Source organism: Armigeres subalbatus, chromosome 3, assembly GCF_024139115.2.
Source record: "Armigeres subalbatus isolate Guangzhou_Male chromosome 3, GZ_Asu_2, whole genome shotgun sequence".
Lineage (NCBI taxonomy): Eukaryota > Metazoa > Arthropoda > Insecta > Diptera > Culicidae > Armigeres > Armigeres subalbatus.
The window spans coordinates 271,202,265-271,222,605 of NC_085141.1; the positions used below are offsets into that span (position 1 = coordinate 271,202,265).

At 40.1% G+C, this 20,341-nt stretch overlaps 1 protein-coding gene and 2 long non-coding RNA genes across 3 annotated transcripts in view; all 3 read left to right on the top strand.

Moving 5' to 3' along the window:
- The first annotated feature begins 5,976 nt into the window (after window positions 1-5,976).
- Window positions 5,977-20,341, top strand: part of LOC134224306 (E3 ubiquitin-protein ligase SMURF2) — a 97,137-nt gene continuing 82,772 nt past the window's right edge. The window contains exons 1-2 of the mRNA XM_062703639.1: window positions 5,977-6,526; window positions 11,863-12,890. Coding sequence (XP_062559623.1) covers window positions 12,836-12,890 — 55 coding nt within the window. The 5' untranslated portion in view covers window positions 5,977-6,526; window positions 11,863-12,835. The remainder of the gene's footprint in view (window positions 6,527-11,862; window positions 12,891-20,341) is intronic.
- On the top strand, window positions 15,498-16,696 carry LOC134219753 (uncharacterized). The gene is made up of 4 exons (XR_009981653.1): window positions 15,498-15,849; window positions 15,922-15,995; window positions 16,052-16,119; window positions 16,199-16,696. It is a non-coding gene; the product is annotated as an uncharacterized LOC134219753 (long non-coding RNA).
- LOC134219754 (uncharacterized) lies at window positions 19,508-20,337 on the top strand. Its single transcript, XR_009981654.1, has 2 exons — window positions 19,508-19,757; window positions 19,837-20,337. It is a non-coding gene; the product is annotated as an uncharacterized LOC134219754 (long non-coding RNA).

Genomic DNA, 20,341 nt, shown 5'->3' on the forward strand with positions numbered 1-20,341 from the left:
TATATATCGACATAGTTGTTTCATAAGGGCCGAAGTCGCAAATGTAAACAAATCGAGTTTATGTCATAGATCGAACCTCCTGGAAATGTACTATATGTAGCATATTCAAAATGGTACAAAATGTTGTCTTTTTGCTGTAAAAACAGAGAAATACAGAAGGGCGATATTACATTTCCGTTGGAATTTTTTTCTCGGTGCGATTGCGCCCCGTTTTCTCCATGGCAGCAAAAGGGCTAAACTGTGTTTCATTTTTGCATTATGACACTTCGTTCTTGCATCAAAAACACATGTGAGCAAAAGGGCTAAACGGTACTTTGAAAACACAACGGGGCGATGCAAACAGGCGATACTGACAAACAGGTTGACAGCCGGGCGTGGAATTTGGGCGAAAAGGATGTTGTCAAAAACATTATGGCGCATTTCTGAAGGGCGCAAGCGTACACTGTTAGAAAAAAAGGACGACTAATTCTTTAATCATATTTTCAAATCGAAATAAATCCGAAGTAAATTGTATTTATATGTGGATTCAATGATTAGATATGGATGAACTTCATGCAAACTATTGACATTTAAAATAACATCTACTCTTTGAAATATAATTGAAAATATGTCATGGAACATTCCAACCCATTTTTCTCCATTCGAGCTCATTGCACCATTGGCCCTTATGAAACAACTGTGTCGATATGAACGACATTACTAGAGCAACATTTGAAAAGGGCGTAACCGCCAAAATTTATTCCTTCTGATTCTTCGTCCGCATATATGGCTACCCAAGTAACCACCAAGCATTAATTGTTGCATGTAATCAATCACAGATCAGCATATTAAATGCTAATTGCATTAGATCAGTTTTAACGATGTAAAAATGCATTTATTCAACAACTGTCAAGCAACGATACACTAGTTCAGCATATCGAATGCAGCGATGCATTACTTATGCTTTATTTCAACATGTCAAAGTAATGAAGCATTATTTCAGTCGTAAAAGGGCCTTTTTCCACTTTAATTCAACTCTAATGGCTGTATTATTTGCAAGCATATATAGCTCCATGGTTACTTGGGTATATATTGCCTGATTTTCTCAAAATTGCACGCGGCGTACCCTTCAGGAAAGGTATCGCCGCGCTTTCTGCACCCCGTTTACTTGATTCCTATGGGTGATAGCATTGCGGTGTATCGTTTGGCGCGGCCGTACCTTTCGACAGTCATTCGCCGCGTGAAGTTTTGTGCAAGTACTCACTTGGGAACATTACACTCAGAAATATAACTAATCTATGAAAGGTTTAAAATTAATCTAATCTATTATATTTTAAGATTATAAGCGCTTGTATAAAAATGTATACTTTTTATAATTAAAATTTACACTATGGCATAATAACGCAAACTTATTTTGCTTTTGTATTCTGTCTGTTGATATTGTATTTTCGCGCTTGGCTTATCCTGATCGAGTCACCGCATTTTTCGGTCAAAATAATTAATTTATATATAAGTATATGTACAAATGTAAGAAACTGGGATTTTCTGTGTAATATTATTTATTTTAATGGTTGTTCCTTTTTGTAGACCCGTAGACCCGCCACTCGACGACATGTACAAACGGATAATGAAAGTTTTTGCACGCTGGAAAACTTAAACGTAATCTAGTGGAAATTGAAAAAGACCAGAAATGATCGAAAACGATAATCTCACCCACAGATAAGAGACATCCAGGCTAGAACAAATTTCACTCAAAAATCTGTGTAAATCAAAGTACGTTAGAATACTGACTGTGGCAATACGCTGTTTGGTGGCGCTATAGGTGTCTTTCATGACGTCGTGCGTACTAGCTGTCACATTCCACCAAATAAACATTGCGCGCCGAAATGATACCAAGCTTGCCGCCTCTTCCAGCACATGGTAACTGTTGATGTTTATTTTTCATGCACTATGGAACCAATAAGGTTAAAATACGAATTCAGCCAAACACATTTTCGTACCTTCAAGTAATATGATTGTATTGCCAAGTAGAGTTTCTGATATAGCCACTTCCCATATTGGTGTATAAATATATGCTTATAATAGTATGTTCCGATTGAAATTAGTTAAAATTACTGTCCGATAAGAGGCAATTATTCACTGTCGGAAACGCTAGTTAGATTTTTATACATAACCCGAATTAAAATACTAAAAGGGACATGAATGATAGAAAAATCATAAATATACTTGAGCACAAATTATGGCCTTTTCATCATTTTAATGCTTCGCTGCTGGCTGTGACGATGATTCATAAGATTCAAAAGAATTGAAAATACAGGCAGAGGTGGTAGCTGCTGTTCACCAACGAAACATCTCAAGGAACATCCATAAATTACATAACGCTTAGAGGAGTGAGGGGGTTGCCTGAGGTGTGAAATTCAGTAAAAATTCTAGATAAATTATACAAAAAGTGTAACTGGGGAGAGGAGGGATCATACATGATCGTTCTGGCGTTACGTAATTAATGGATCTTCCCTCATCACAAAACAAACCATGTGCTCCTTGATGGCAGAGAAATCGCGTGCGTTAGTGTGAGAAAGAAACATCATATATGGAATTGAAACCAGAGTGAGGAGGAGGATCTGTTGTTTATATCCATGGTGGGTGGTGGCGCCTAAAATTTTGACAGCTTCTTGATGAGAGAAACTATGCGATGTCAGCGCCTCCACGAGATTGCCACTTGTGTTGCATTTTAAAACGTCCGTTAAATTCCTTACACACGATTGAGAACGGACTTGTATGTCTGTTCTCTGTGTCTCACCGGAGGAGATGCCTCGTTTGCAGTATCGCAAAATAAGAACATAAGTGTGCTCGTCAATAGAATGGTGTTGATATTTCATTGTGGAAAGCAAACAGGACGTCACAAGTTTTTCCAAGCAAAGTATCCCGGAAAAGACGCCAAAATCCCCCCAAAAAAATATGCCGTTGTTTTTGCGGAATATGCAGTCTTTTTTGGGTTATTTTTTCGCTTGTGTCGTTTCCCTTGCAGTGAAATAGCTCTGTAAGAAATTTTTTGTAATTAAAGCAGTGAATTTGTGTAGACTGAAACTGCGGGAGGACTCCGCAAAATAGGAAATGGCTTTCAGAAGTGCGAAATTAGCGATGTTGATTCTGACCGATATGCGTTCCAAACGGAGGGAAGATATGGCTTAGTGCCGGAAAATGTTTTGACTTATTTATTGTATATTTACGACTTGTAAACTAATAAAAATGAAAATATGTTTGTTTAGACTTTTATCAAATATAGTATATTAACAATATAGTCCACTTCGTAAATCCCCATATATTAGGCAAGAGACAGCACATCAACACCATCTTGCGTCACAAAAGGCAACTAACGCCTAAAAACGATAGCCAATGGGTGCGTTTATTTCGAAAATTAAACTAATTCAAGACAAAATTTTCAAAACGACTTATCTGCTTTTGTAAACAAAGATTCAAATGACGATTTGACGAATCTGATAGCTCTCCCACGCAAACCAACACCATCAACAGGTAGCGGAAACCTTCACCTACCCATTGATGGTGTTGGTTTGCGTGGGAGAGCTATCAGATTCGTCAAATCGTCGTTTGAGTTTTTGTTTACCAAAGCAGATAAGTCGTTTTGAAAATTTTGTCTTGAATTTTACAATTTTTGAAAATTTGAATTACATTTTTTTAAATTTTATTTTTAAACTCAGATATCAAAATGGGGTGATGATTTCTAGCATATCATTTTGAAATGTTGTGTTGCACATTTAATTATATACGTTTAAGCACCCCTCAGAATGTCTCTTCACTACATTGCTTGCCTTTTGTGACACCGCGGCGCTACTGCATTGTCTCTTCAAATCAGCCAGAGTGGACTATATTGATAATAGAGTATATTTGCTTTTATTTACACCATTACACTACTAAAAATCCACACATATTCATTGGCAAAAATCCATAGATTAAACTTATGATGTATATCAGCGCACACATAACCATTCTCCACGCGAGCTACTATAATAAAATATATATCCAAATAAACTTTATGTGTGGTCTCGTATTAGCAATTATTTAATTTATGTGTGGTTATTTATCGATTATATTAGGGTAGAGCTATTGCAAAAATTTATAACAGCGACACATATATCTTATACAGATATTTTTGGCAGTGTAGTGTATATGCAATATTACATTGATACAAACACGCAGCAACACCACCTGTCGCCAGATAATGGAAATATTACAATTATACCATCAGGTGTAGTGGGTGTTGTTAAAATGTTTTGAAAGGACCTCAAGCGGAATTTTTGCTAGAATGCAACTGACGACCTCCTATATTGTTTGAAACAATTCAAAATATTTTATAAGCATATTTTCATATCAAACCATTTGTTATAGTAATCATATTTTCAATACTTACTTACTTGATACTTGATGGGCTACAGCTCTTCGATGAACCTACGCCGAATGGAGTATCCTTCTCCACTGGACTCGATCCTGGGCCAATCGCTTCCAGTCGCCCTGAACATTGAGCGCCCTCAGGTCCTCTTCAACTGCAAAAAGCCATCGTGTACGCGGCCTTCCACGAAGCCTGCGGCCTCTTCCGGGTTCTCTACTAAATATTATCTTCGCTTGTCGTTCTTCCGGCATACGAACAACGTGACCAGCCCACCGTAGTCTGCCGTGTTGCATAAGCTTAATAATATCCAGCCCTTTATACGCCTGGTACAATTCGTGATTCATGCGACGCCGCCAGATACCGTTCTCCTGTTTACCGCCGAGTATTGTCCGCAGCACCTTACGCTCAAACACTCCGAGAGCTCTCCGATCAGCCTCCTTTAACGTCCATGTCTCATGGCCGTATAAAGCCACCGGAAGAATCAGAGTAGTATACAGCGCGAGTTTTGTTTTCGTTTGCAGACTACGGGACTTAAGCTGGTTACGAAGTCCGTAATAAGCCCTATTTGCAGCTGCAATACGCCTTTTCACCTCGCGGGTAACATCATTATCGCACGTCATTAATGTTCCAAGATACACAAATTCTTCTACCACTTCAAATTTTTCACCATCCAGCACTATTTCGCTACCACCACCACTAATGAACCCACGTTGATTGCCAGCGACCATGTACTTCGTTTTGCTGGTATTGATCGTGAGTCCAATCCTCGCTGTCTCCCTCTTAAAAGGCGCAAAAGCCTCTTCCACGGCGCGTCGATCAATTCCGATAATATCGATATCGTCCGCAAATCCCAGGAGCATATGCGATTTTGTGATAATGGTACCGCTTCTTTGCACACCAGCTCTCCTAATCGCTCCCTCGAGCGCTATATTGAACAGTAGGTTCGAGAGTGCATCACCCTGATTTAATCCATCTAAGGTAACAAATGACGTCGATATTTCATCCGCAACCCTTACACTTGATTTCGATCCGTCCAACGTTATACGAATCAGCCGTATCAGTTTCGCCGGAAAACCATGTTCAAGCATAATTTGCCATAATTCATTCCGTTTCACTCTTGCACCCACCCCTTAATGCGTTATGTAATTTGTGAATGAGCCCTTATGCGGGCATGCAGCAATAAAACGGTGTGGTATGCTTGAGATACCTGCTTTGATTAAAGAGACTCGAAATAGAATTTATTTTCAGTAACTAACCGAATATTTAAGCTTTGTTCGCCCAGTGACAGGGGTATGAGGCACTTGGGTTTATCCCAAATTGCTCCGAAAATCTCAATACTTAGAATTTTAAATGCAAAAATCAAAATATCGTAATTTTGAAGTACACCTGTAAATTTGTGAACGCACATCATTTTGTTGTTTACGCCATCCGCCGGAACATTGCCGAACTACAAACAATCCCGTTGCTTCGTTGTCGACAGACATCGCAATCGTTTGGGCTCGCCTCACCCCAACAGTAGTGTCAGTGTAGTTTCATTCATCTTTCTATGCACACGCAAACTCAGGTAGAGTAGCCGTCGTCGTCGTCGTCGCCGTCTCCGTTCAAAAGTGAAGTGTCCATCATTCTTTGCAGTCGAGAAAAAATTTGCTCCTCATTTTCGTGTGCTCGCGTTGTCGCTCGCCATCGAGGCACCGTTCCACCGCGACGGAAGCAGTTCCCGGAATGAACGTTGCGATAGTTTGTTGTGCAAATTTGTGCTCCTGTGGTGGAAAAAAGTGACCTTTTTGGGGTAACAGTCCCCAGAACGCAGGAGGAATCAGAAAATGTTAATTGATCCGAGAGGAGTGGATCAGTAGCAGCAGCAGCAGCAACAGCAAAGAGACGGACGGGCGGTCGGTCGGCCCAGTGGTGCAAAGTGGGAGAAAGCAACGAACGGAAAGATCCGCTGCACACACGCACACAGTGGCAATCCAAAGTGGAATCCGCTCCGCGCACCGCCAGCGACGACACAGAATAGTGGCCACAGTGCGAGCCTAGTGTTAAGGGAGATTTTGTTTCATTATTTTTCGACTGTCGTGGCTGCGGCTTTATTGTGATTGTGCTGCTGGCTCTGTGGTCGGCAACGGCACCGTTTTGCTGGTAAATACCTTTCGATGCCTTGTTTTTCGTTTTAGTAATAATAATTTTTGTTCTTACGTTTAGTCAATGCCCAGTCGTTCTAGTACGCAAGCATGAGAGATAATTATATTATTGCACAATTTGTAAAAAGTTTGTTTTAAGTTTTTAGGTTTCAAGTCACGTGCGTTAGCAATTGATTATTCCAGAGCAATAACACGGTACCTAATATTTACAATTTGATTGCAATTATAAAATTTTAAACGTTGGTACCAAACTTGTGAGCTCAAATTTGAACTACATGCACTTTTAGATATATTTATGGACGAATTATACAAATATTTGAGATAAAGTATGTATATTTGATTTTTTTTGCTTTGGATCCTTTTTTATATTCAATATTTTATTTTTATTTTCAATATTAGTCTTCAAGAATTATTTTCAAATTTCTTGAAAAGTTCCATGTTGAAAATCTTCAAAATGCCTTTCAGTAGATTTAAATTATATTCTGTTTCAAGAAAAATCATTCTCCAGATGCTTCATTTTTTCCAGAAGGTGATTATTCCTTTAAGTTTTTTCAAGGACCAATTTGAGAGTTACTCCTCAAGTGTTTCCTTGATCTGACAAAAAGTGTTAACTATAGGTACACGTTGTAATAAATCAATATCCTAGGAAAGGTTTGTCTTTGCCCTCGGCAGGTTATATTTATCATATGTTCATTTTCGTATACACAGGCATTTTGTTATAACATCCGGGAATTACTAACGTCATCAAACTTTTTTTAGATTTCAGTTTTTTTTTCCGATAAATATATATTTTAATAATTCGATTGTCAATTTTTGGAAAAGATTATTTTTAAAAAGAATTTCAGGAAGTCACATCAGAAAATGTATTTAAAAAATATGCCCTGGTTATACTATCGACAGACATATGATTTCCGCACAATGATTTTCGTATCACGCTGTACGCGTACAGTGACAAGATGACACATCTTTTCTTTCCACCGTTGTATCTATTTGACAGCTTGTTTTGAAACTGGTTCTACCGCTTTCCAAAACTATATTTTTCATCAAAATGTATAGAAATCATAAACTGTTACTATAGTTCTTATGAGTATTACATAATATATACCCATATTTTTTTAATAAATTGCAGCAGTCGCGTCAGCAGTTTATTCATCGATATGAAAGCGTCATAGTTTCGTATAGGTATTTTAGCAGAAACATGCGAGTTCTAGCAAATATTCCGCAGGGCAATTATTTTTGCGGACGTTAATCACTCTATTCTATGGTTTGGAGTGATTTCAGTGCAAACGGCACTGATCGTTCAATTCATTTCGACTTTATGAAGGATAAAGCCAGCACCGTTCAATTGGGTCATAGATCCAATTTCGAATTTGTCCAAAACAACGGTACAAAACATTCTTCCCATCTAAAAACCCTGATTAATCCACCTAGCGTTGATGGTGCCTTTCTCGTGCATTATAAAAATAGTATTTTGGCCATTACTTTTGAGCCCATAGTTCGATCTGGCCAATTTTCAATAGGAAACAATGGTAGAGTATCCTGCATCGAATTCAACTTGTTGCGATTAAATCGGTTAAGGATAAGTGCCTAAAAAATTAGTGACATTTTTTCACTCACTTTTATAAAATTAATGGTACTTTGGCCATAACTTCCGAGCCCATAGTCCGATCTGTTCAATTTTCAATAGGAAACAATGGTAGAGTATTCAGCGTCGAATGCAACTTGTTGCGTGTAAATTGGTTAAGGATAAGTACCTGAAAAAATGAGTAATTTTTTTTTGGGTGGGTGCGCACAGACACACGCACATACACACAGACATCACCTCAATTCGTCGAGCTGAGTCGATCGGTATATAACACTATGGGTCTCCGGGCCTTCTATAAAAAGTTTGTTTTTGGAGCGATCATATAGCCTTTACGTATACTAAGTATACGAGAAAGGCAAAAAGTAGATGCTGACTAATGGCAAATTAAAGATCCCGCGTCCTTCGCAATCCCCAGACCTCATTCCAATTAAAACCCATGGGATCCTTGCACAAAATGTTCGAAATTACACGATACAGAACTCAAACCATTGAATATCATGCAGAAGTGACGGTAGATCTACCCGGAAACAACCAAAGAACTGGCAAAATCAATAGGAAGACATCTTCAGAGCGTAATTGTAGCAAATAATGAGCTTACAAATAATTATTTTGCCAATGTTGTGAAAAATATCATCCGGAATTGCAGAAAAACGAATTTTACTCAGTCAGCTTGCAAATGTTTGTTTTTATTTCATATGTCAAACGGCGTATTTGACATTTCAAAACAACAAATTATGTTCTGTTTCGTACAATACAACGGTCGAAGGGCAGGGTACGGAAATCATCGTGCTATCGTGATACCAGCGTGATTCTGGGTGACAGACATATGATTTTATGCTGTACAGTGATATTGGTATCATATATGTGTCACAAGTATTAGTTACAATTTTCAGTTTATAAAATTCTGTGAGTTTGATATTTTCTTCGTAATTTTTTAAAAGTTTTTCCCGGTGCTTCCGCAAATTACTCAAGAATTCATTTGGAAATTCTGAATTCCATCGAAAAGTATTTCGACAATTATTCCGGATTTTTTTTGGTTAACTCCGCGAATTGGTTTTTAGTTTTCTTTTAGTATTTCTACGGATTTTTATCTTTCTTCAAAAAATCATACAGGAGTTTCTCTGCAACTAGAAGGATATCCACAAACCACGTAGACCGAAATTTCATATTTTCCAACCCCTCTTCCTCCCTAGTAGACTTCCGTAGACTTTTCCGAAACCCATCCCCCTTCCTTGAAGTTTACGTAGACTTCTCCAAATTTTACAAAACATCATAAGTGATTGGAAAAATATGGAAATCAATCACGTTTTAAGCAAATTCAGTAAGTAAACATTGTAACGAAATCCGAATTTTGTAACGAAATTAAACTGAACAAAATACAACAAAACAAAAATCAATTTAAAATGAAATCAAATTCAATCCTTTGTCCATAGCTCCTGAAACCAAATCTCAAAGCTGATCAATTTAATTTCTATTGAATTCGATTCCTCCCAGAGGTGTGTGTCTCCGCCGCCGACACTTTTGCATCGGCGCGCCACTGCTTAAAATCTGACCTCTAATTATCAACGCGGGTTTAAATTTGTAAAAACCGAAAAATTATCAAAATTTCGAAAAATTTAGAGTTGAAATTTCGGGAATTTCCAATAGGTGGAATTTTTTTTGGAAATTTCGTAGAATTTCTCGATTGATAACCTTATAAAAGTTTCCAGGTAGTTTCCAGGTTTCCTCCAAAGAACCAAAGAACTCCGTGATAATTCCGATGCTTTTCTTGAAAATTCAATGCAATATCCCGCTTAACAATTTCGTTGAAATCCCAAGAATTTTCTTCTAAATTCCAAAAGTTTTCCCTTCAAAACTCCGGGTAATTGGGTCCTAAAATGAAGAATCGATATTTGATTTTCTTTCAGAAAAAGATGTAGTTAATCATCCTGAACGCGTCATTCTTTGTTTCGCTTCAAAAATCGAAAGGAACGTTGTTTAATTTGAAATTTAAAAATAAATGAAAAATACTTCCTCGACATTTTTGGTCTTGTTTGACGTATGGAATGATATGATTCAAACGCATTAGCAAAACACCACATCAGGGCACGTGACTCAACCTTTGACAGTTAATATATGGGCCTGACGTTTAGGGCCGATGGTTCATCCGTTCTGAAATGTTGCACAGCCCAACATTTGCCTTAAAACGTCTTAATCTCAAAAATATTATTTTTACTGATTTATACTTTTACCAGAATTTGTATAACATCGGTTCAAGTATTCTTGACCGATGCAGTATCGTTTGCAACCATAAACGAGGCAGGGCTTTAGGACCCAATTTTCGTGAAAATTTGGATTTATTTCCCAAAGTAATTTTAAGTTTAAACGGACATTCCGAAATGTTTCCCGTGGAATTTTAGAATGGTTTCCTACGATATTTTTAAATTTCTCTTGCAAATTTTGAGTTATTTCCAACAAAGACTTTTTTTTTACAAAAATTGCAAATATGTTTTTGTGGAAACTCAAATAATTTCTCTTGGAAGTTTTCAAAAATTTATTTTGAAATTCCCAAGATTTTCGATCGATAATTTAAAAAATGCATTAGAACTGCCGAAGAAATTAACGTGAAATTTACGAAGAATTTCCCATGGGCATTTCGAAGAATTTTGCTTATAAGCAGTGGCGTCGCCTCAACCTCACTTTTTACCTGTGCCTCACTTTTTACCTGTGCACTGACCCAAAAAGTGAAAATTTTGATATTTTGACAGCCCAAATGGAAAAGAAAATTATCAGAGTCGTTTATACTAATCAAACTCTAGTTTTTCTAGGCATTTCCGCACACCAATTCCTTAAATTTAAACTCAGTGCACAGGTAGATTGAGGTTAGGGAAACGCCACTGCTTATAAGTCCAAAGAATTCCTCGCGTAAATTCCGAAAAATTTCCAAAATTAAGATAAAATTCCCGAGGACCCGGGGAGAAAATCTCCAATGGAAAAGGCTCGGAAGCATTCAAAACTTTTTCTTGGATATTCCAAAATGCTTCCTTCGTAAATTCCAAAGAATTTTCCGTTGAAGTACGACATAATTGCCTGTGAAAATTCTAAAAAATCACTCGTAGTTTCCAAACAAGTTTCTGCCAAGAATCAAAAGAAACTCTAGAAGAATCTGCAATAAAATTCAAGTAAAAATTTACAATAAATGCCTGGAATTTTGAAGCCCTCTGGTAACTTTTTTTTTGCCTTTCTCGAACAACTAAGTTGTACCGAAAGGCTATCATTTCACTCCGAAGACGAACTTTTTATAGAAGCGTCTGAGACCCATAGTATTATATACCAATCGACTCAGCTCGACGAGCTGAGCACATGTCTGTCTGTCCGTTCAGTGCAAACTGACAATTTAATTAAAAAAGTTACGTTCATAAAACTTAAAAAAATGCATGGCGTTTTCTCCAAAAATGTTCTGAAAATTTCGTCAAAAAATTCTTTGATATTTTGTTTTATTTATTTCTCTGGATTTATTTCTTCTAGAGCGTTTCGAAAATATTTTAGTGAATATTTTTTCGAGATTTTTTTTCATAACTTCTACGGCAATTTCCTTAAAAATTGAATTATCTTCAGTATTTCACTGGAAGTTTTTCTGAGAATTGCTCCCGAAATTTCAGATTTTAATCCCTGATTTGTTCATTTTATGTTAGTATCTAATCTAAGCGCTGATTCTAATGAATTATTTTGTAATACTAAAGATCTTTCCATTTTCTATTATTTTGCAGGTCTAGCTAAACAAGCCTGTTGCTTCATCCTCCCATCACAGAATAGATATCACTGTCATCAACCAGCAATAGCCAGTTGCTGCAATCGCAGAGTGACAACCTTCGAAGATCGCACCTCACAAGAAAGAAGAAAAAAAAATCAACAACACACGGCCAAGCCGTTTGTTATTGGTTGAGTTTGTCATGCTGTAAAAGATGAATGTCGAAGACAGACGACAAGCAAATAAAACAAGTGGAGAGAGGCAGTGTTCCCAAACCACTACCATTGGAGGTGGCCTTTGGTAGTAGTAAAGCAACAGCGTGCTCGTAACCACACCATCCGCCCGCAAGGGTGTGCAATTTAATTCCTCGTACACGAAACGAAGAAAGAGATTGTGTCCCACAGCCGCATGTTTGTCTTGGCGCCCTGTATGTTGTTCTCACCGTATAGATTGTTCGAGCGAGTATCTGTGTTCAAGTCATCAATCGAATCAAGAAGAATTAGGTTTTATTTTTCACAGAAGTGTCTATGTTCGAAAAGTGTCTACAACCAACGTGTATAGGTTCCGAATTGTTTTTCGAATACGAAAAATTGTTACTAACTAGAGCAGCAATTTCTTAGTTAGCAAAAATTGTTACCTTGATTTGAAAATTGCTTCGAATCACAGTGGTGTTGATACAAATAGTTGCCATTCAAAACCTGCCGAGGGATTGAAATCAAGGAAAACCACAGGTTCATAGGAGTGCATGTGATCGTGTTGTTATTGTGATATCTCACGATAGTACATAGTTCAGTCGGTGTACCAAGTCGTTATATTCTGTGTAGGTGAATTCGAGACGAACGGGCGAAGTGTAATCCAAAAGAAGATTTCGACGAGAAGCAAGAGGGTGAGAAGGCCGTGCCGATATCAGTAGTGATAGCGGTAAATAAATGTGAAGTCGAGACCAGCAGTAGGAAGCAGCAGCTGCCCCGCTGGAACTACAGCAGGACAAGATGAATAAATTAGAAAATTCACGACGGAGTGGCACGCAGAAGATTCGAATCACAAGTGAGTAGATGTGCTGATGTTTCGGAGGAGGTGTTGTGGGCATGCCATTGTACAATGCGTTGATAACATATTGTTTATAAATTTTCTAATTCTTATCACCACATGTTTGGTTGTAAAAAAACGGGGGTATGGCTAAAATATAATCAATGCAACTGAGAGATTTTTTACATCATACGTTCCTTAGCATTAGCTCACATTGGTATCAGTGAAATTAAAATTTGGAAAATAGTAGTAAATTACGTCACTGGTTGTTCAATTTGATTCTCTGAGACAGCGGTTCTCAACCTGTGGTACATATACCCCTGGGGTACCTCGGGTTAAAAAACGCAATGGCGGATGTATTACAATTCCAATGAACACTTATTGATAAACTCTTGATAATGGTGTTAAGGGGCTATTAAGAAGCGCGGAAGTCTCCTTTCAAGAGATTTGGAAGCCTCCTTTAAGAAACTCGGAACCTTCTTTTCAAGAGCTGCGGAAGCCTCCTTTCAAGAGACTCGGAAGCCTCCTTTTAAGATGCTCGGAAGCCTCCTTTCAAGAGACTCGGAAGCCTCCTTTTAAGATGCTCGGAAGCAATCTTTCAGGAGGCTTGGGGGTCTCCTTTTACGAAGTTTTAAGAAGCTCGGAATCCGGAAGTCTCCTTTGAAGAGATTCGGAAGCCTCCCTCCGAGAGGCTCGAAAGCAAAAAGTGCGGAAGCATTCTTTCAGGATGCTTGGGAGTATCCTTTAAAGAGGCTCGGAATCCTCTTCTCAAGTGGATCGGAAGTCTCCTTTCAAGAAGCTCGGAAGCCTCCTTTCAAGAGGCTCGGAAGCCTCCTTTCAAGAGGCTCGGAAGCCTCCTTTCAAGAGGCTCGAAAGCCTCCTTTCAAGAGGCTCGGAAGCCTCCTTTCAAGAGGCTCAGGAAGCCTCCTTTCAAGAGGCTCAGGCCTCCTTTCAAGAGGCTCAGAGCCTCCTTTCAAGAGGCTCAGAAGCCTCCTTTCAAGAGGCTCAGAAGCCTCCTTTCAAGAGGCTCAGAAGCCTCCTTTCAAGAGGCTCAGGCCTCCTTTCAAGAGGCTCAGAAGCCTCCTTTCAAGAGGCTCAGAAGCCTCCTTTCAAGAGGCTCAGAAGCCTCCTTTCAAGAGGCTCAGAAGCCTCCTTTCAAGAGGCTCAGGAAGCCTCCTTTCAAGAGGCTCAGGCCTCCTTTCAAGAGAGGCTCAGAAGCCTCCTTTCAAGAGGCTCAGGAAGCCTCCTTTCAAGAGGCTCAAGCCTCCTTTCAAGAGGCTCAGAGCCTCCTTTCAAGAGGCTCAAGCCTCCTTTCGAGAGGCTCAGAAGCCTCCTTTCAAGAGGCTCAGAGTCTCCTTTCAAGATGCTCAGAGCCTCCTTTCAAGAGGCTCAGGAAGCCTCCTTTCAAGAGGCTCAGGCCTCCTTTCAAGAGGCTCAGAGCCTCCTTTCAAGAGGCTCAGAAGCCTCCCTTTCAAGAGGCTCAGGCCTCCTTTCAAGAGGCTCAGAGCCTCCTTTCAAGAGGCCTCAGGCCTCCTTTCAAGAGCCTTGGAAGCCTCCTTTCAAGAGCCTTGGAAGCCTCCTTTCAAGAGCCTTGGAAGCCTCCTTTCAAGAGCCTTGGAAGCCTCCTTTCAAGAGCCTTGGAAGCCTCCTTTCAAGAGCCTTGGAAGCCTCCTTTCAAGAGCCTTGGAAGCCTCCTTTCAAGAGCCTTGGAAGCCTCCTTTCAAGAGCCTTGGAAGCCTCCTTTCAAGAGCCTTGGAAGCCTCCTTTCAAGAGCCTTGGAAGCCTCCTTTCAAGAGCCTTGGAAGCCTCCTTTCAAGAGCCTTGGAAGCCTCCTTTCAAGAGCCTTGGAAGCCTCCTTTCAAGAGCCTTGGAAGCCTCCTTTCAAGAGCCTTGGAAGCCTCCTTTCAAGAGCCTTGGAAGCCTCCTTTCAAGAGCCTTGGAAGCCTCCTTTCAAGAGCCTTGGAAGCCTCCTTTCAAGAGCCTTGGAAGCCTCCTTTCAAGAGCCTTGGAAGCCTCCTTTCAAGAGCCTTGGAAGCCTCCTTTCAAGAGCCTTGGAAGCCTCCTTTCAAGAGCCTTGGAAGCCTCCTTTCAAGAGCCTTGGAAGCCTCCTTTCAAGAGCCTTGGAAGCCTCCTTTCAAGAGGCTCGGAAGCCTCCTTTCAATATGCTCGGAAGCCTCCTTTCAAGATGCTCGGAAGCCTCTTTTCAAGAGGCTCCAGAAGCCCTCTTTCAAGAGGCTCAGAAGCCTCCTTTCAAGAGGCTCAGGCCTCCTTTCAAGAGGCTCAGAAGCCTCCTTTCAAGAGGCTCAGGCCTCCTTTCAAGAGGCTCAGGAAGCCTCCTTTCAAGAGGCTCAGAAGCCTCCTTTCAAGAGGCTCAGAAGCCTCCTTTCAAGAGGCTCAGAGCCTCCTTTCAAGAGGCTCAGGAAGCCTCCCTTTAAGAGGCTCAGAAGCCTCCTTTCAAGAGGCTCGGAAGCCTCCTTTCAAGAGGCTCGGAAGCCTCCTTTCAAGAGACTCGGAAGCCTCCTTTCAAAAGGCTCGGAAGCCTCCTTTCTGTAACCGTTGTGTTCCAATACTTACTTGTTGGCTCCACCACAAGTCCTTTTTACCCATACCCCCCTCTAAATGTGACCATGCAACAAAAACAATAAATCCCATCACACTCATTGTCGACATATTTGTCAACGAATAAGTGTGCGTTTCGGCTTTCCTATTACTTATGCTTGACAGTTGAATCGATTCGAGCAGTTTGAGAATGAGGCAAAACATCATACAGCCCTGTTGCACCGAAACTCTCCCACAGATGGTGCTGTGGTACAACAGGCTGGGCAAACAGATATGCAAAAACATAAAAACATGGTGAGTTATGCGAAACGAGGCTTCCTATATAAGAAAGCCAGTTTCTTAAGAAATTCTCTCTTTCTGCTGTTGATCCTCAAACGGAATCGTAGTGCGCGCGTGTGTAGTGTTTTAAATCGGCAAGGTTAGAATTCAATCAAAACCTTATTTGGTGAAATGTTAATTACTTTGTGCTGTGTATTTTTCAATAATTTAGGGTCAGCAAAATCGCCATACGTTGCATCATTGTATCAAAGCAACTTTGTGAGCCCACAGTCTAAAAAAATCATGGTTAGTAGAAATACCTAATGTAGTTACTTCTGAAAATTAATAAGCGTAAACTTTAGAAGAACACAATGTGAATACCGAACATATCTGTAACATAAAACGACAAGTGAAACAAAAACAGAAAAAGGTAATTATGAGTGAGCACTGAAGAAAGTCTTAGAGGTTAGGAATAGTGGCGTTGCAGGGTAATAATTCTTGGTGGTCAGGTCCGTGTAAAAGGGCCTTTTCTTTCTATTATTTTCCGAGTGTTGCATCATTGCTGTACCCTGAATGGACTTCCCGGAAGGTCCGCGTCCGGTGAATGCATCGTGCCAAAATCGTGGTCATCGTTTAGATTTCTGGTGCAGTACGAACCGTCTCTCGACTTGGGTGACGCAATCCATCCCGACAGCCTGTTGTTCTTCATTGTCAGGCCGCCATCTTCTAAAGATCGTCGAGCACCGAAATCGGCAGCGCACGCCATCGTTCATGAATGGACTCACATTACCGTCGATCAACAAGAAAGGACACTGAAGTGCTACGTCACCGTAAGCACAGACCGGACAAATAGCAAGCCCTTGGTCATCGCAATCCCCGATAGCCCCCCCCTTTATGATGGGCTGTCGATATACAAAACCACCACCTAGGATTCGGATCCGAAAACAAGAACTAAACATGCAAGTACCCATTATGTAACGTCACTAATAAAATTGTTAAATGTTAAACCTCAGGTGTAGCACATTATTGGAAAGATCAGTCTTGAGTAAGAAGCTTTTCACCAATTCTCATTTGTATCGTTTCCGGGTTCAAATAACTGAACCTTCAAGCCTCGCCTTTAGTTGATCAGCAGTCATTTCAGTAACACCCCCCCCCCCCCTTTAACATTTCAATGCTCTGTTTGCCTACCCTTCGTACACAAATCCTCATTGGGGGAATTCTAATAATATTGACTCCTGCTCGAGTTGACTATCTGTGGTATGCGTATTGGGTTGTTCGAAATGTGTCCAACGACCCTAAGATCCAATCCCTATGAGCTAGCGAGTTTCAATTGGCGCCCAGCAAAAATACATTTTCAACCCCATACAAAGCTTATTCCTCCGGAAGGAGGTAAAAAACAGTATCCTGTTTTGGCAATTCTTCGTCCTTCAAACGAAGTTTAATATGAGAACTGTAATTGACACAGAAACAGATTTTGGAATCTGGTTCCAGGGAAAACGTGAAAGTGGATTGCACACGATTTAGGACTAGGAATTTTATTTAAAAATTTATCATGAGTAGTATACTCTTCGTAGAATAACAAATTAGTAGATCAAAGGAAATCTTTACCCACGAACTAGTTTTTTTAAATTGAAATCGATTTTCAATCTCGGAAACGGAACGAAATTAGTAGTAAATCGGAATACATCGCGCAGATTCGTCGACCAGAATCGAGATTCGGTTGGAAATCGTTTCCATCCCACTCCGGACACGAAGTTGTATTGGAGTCCGCTAATTCAGACTCATTCTTGCTTACGCGGAAGAGCTATTCGAGGTCTTCAAGGCTTTCCTTCAACGCGACGGGAAGTCAACAGTTAGTTACACGTCGCGCGAAAATCGAATACCGTATGCGATACAGCATAGCCGGACCCTGTTGAGGTTTCAGGTGGATTATTACGAATCCCAGAACGCGCGAATTCTAATACGAGAATATTCCAACGCGGACAAGATCACAAATATTCCGCGGAGTAACCTTGTCAAAATCTAGAGGGACAATCAGGTCCCTGGCATCTCCGAACACCACGGGATGCTTACTTGAAACGAAATAAATCGAAATCATAGACTCGGATTAAATACGTCGCGATACAGGAAAAAAAGAACGATCGGAGGGTCAGACTACACAGAAGGTCGAACCAAATTTCGGTATAATTATCGGAATTCGTTAATACTTACTCTCAGATACTTACCATCGGTTGAATACTTACCAAGACTCGAACACACACGAGCAAGATACACGGCCGCGAAACAATTTCTATCAATGGAAGTCGTTTTCATTGAAGGTGACAGCGCGAAAAAAAAAACACGGATAGAAGCTAATTGCTCTACCTACCGCGAACATTGGGGAATTTTCTTTCGAAATAAACACCCCACCCCACAATAATTATTTATTCGGTGCTTCACAGTACTACCGAAAAGTACGGAAATAATCAGCTTTTGCTCGGGTCACGATGGATTTCCAGAGATTAAAAATATAGAATTTACTGCTCTGGACCATTCAGTGAGCCCGAGAGGTATAAATGGGCAACCATTGCCCAAAAAGGAGACTCGAACAAGTACAATCCAGACGATTGGTTCTTGTGCTCCTATGCTGTATGCAGTATTCCATCGGGACCAGTTCCAGTAGTGAACTGGCGATTTGTCATCCCGTAGCAATCAAAATCGGATGCCGTTGAGGGTCCATCATCTAGAATCATGATTCATAATAAGAAATTTTTAAATTCAAGTCGAAATGATTGATTGAAAACTTACCATTCACAATTACAGGTCCGGACCGCTCAATGGATGCCATTGGCATCTAAAATTTAATGAAAAGTTAAATTCAAACTATTTGTTTACAAACACTTCTCTTACCTGGGAAAATATATAATTGTCTCCGGAAGAAAAACCTCTCCATCGAACCGATTCCGCAACAGACAAATGGAACGTCGACCGATAAATGATTCGCGAATCGCGGTTCCTCTAGTGTACACCCGAGAGGTATTTATTCGCGGACATAATTTTTTTTTCACTCCCGATAATCGCGATATTTTCGTAGGAAGAAATACGCTCGAGTCGATGCTCGAGAAACCGGTATCGCGAACCGTCGTACTCGCGTTGAAAAGTAAACATAAACAATACCATTGACAATGACAACGAAACTCAACCAATTAGTGGTGGTAACGAGTTATTTCACATAATGAGATCTTTTTCTTCTCACGTTTGTGAAGAAGGTCAAAAGTTATCTCACTTAAGACATTACTATTGCTTCATTTCGCCATATCAGTCAAAGATATTGGTTGAAGCCGAAGAAATAATCATTGATTAGATCGTTTCCAAATGAAATGTCTTCATTTTGAAAGAGGAACGATGGGGTAATGTAACCGTTGTGTTCCAATACTTACTTGTTGGCTCCACCACAAGTCCTTTTTACCCATACCCCCCTCTAAATGTGACCATGCAACAAAAACAATAAATCCCATCACACTCATTGTCGACATATTTGTCAACGAATAAGTGTGCGTTTCGGCTTTCCTATTACTTATGCTTGACAGTTGAATCGATTCGAGCAGTTTGAGAATGAGGCAAAACATCATACAGCCCTGTTGCACCGAAACTCTCCCACAGATGGTGCTGTGGTACAACAGGCTGGGCAAACAGATATGCAAAAACATAAAAACATAGTGAGTTATGCGAAACGAGGCTTCCTATATAAGAAAGCCAGTTTCTTATGAAATTCTCTCTTTCTGCTGTTGATCCTCAAACGGAATCGTAGTTAGGCAAGGTTAGAATTCAATCAAAACCTTATTTGGTGAAATTTTAATTACTTTGTGCTGTGTATTTTTCAATAATTTAGGGTCAGCAAAATCGCCATACGTTGCATCATTGTATCAAAGCAACTTTGTGAGCCCACAGTCTAAAAAATCATGGTTAGTAGAAATACCTAATGTAGTTACTTCTGAAAATTAATAAGCGTAAACTTTAGAAGAACACAATGTGAATACCGAACATATCTGTAACATAAAACGACAAGTGAAACAAAAACAGAAAAAGGTAATTATGAGTGAGCACTGAAGAAAGTCTTAGAGGTTAGGAATAGTGGCGTTGCAGGGTAATAATTCTTGGTGGTCAGGTCCGTGTAAAAGGGCCTTTTTCTTTCTATTATTTTCCGAGTGTTTCATCATTGCTGTACCCTGAATGGACTTCCCGGAAGGTCCGCGTCCGGTGAATGCATCGTGCCAAAATCGTGGTCATCGTTTAGATTTCTGGTGCAGTACGAACCGTCTCTCGACTTGGGTGACGCAATCCATCCCGACAGCCTGTTGTTCTTCATTGTCAGGCCGCCATCTTCTAAAGATCGTCGAGCACCGAAATCGGCAGCGCACGCCATCGTTCATGAATGGACTCACATTACCGTCGATCAACAAGAAAGGACACTGAAGTGCTACGTCACCGTAAGCACAGACCGGACAAATAGCAAGCCCTTGGTCATCGCAATCCCCGATAGCCCCCCTTTATGATGGGCTGTCGATATACAAAACCACCACCTAGGATTCGGATCCGAAAACAAGAACTAAACATGCAAGTACCCATTATGTAACGTCACTAATAAAATTGTTAAATGTTAAACCTCAGGT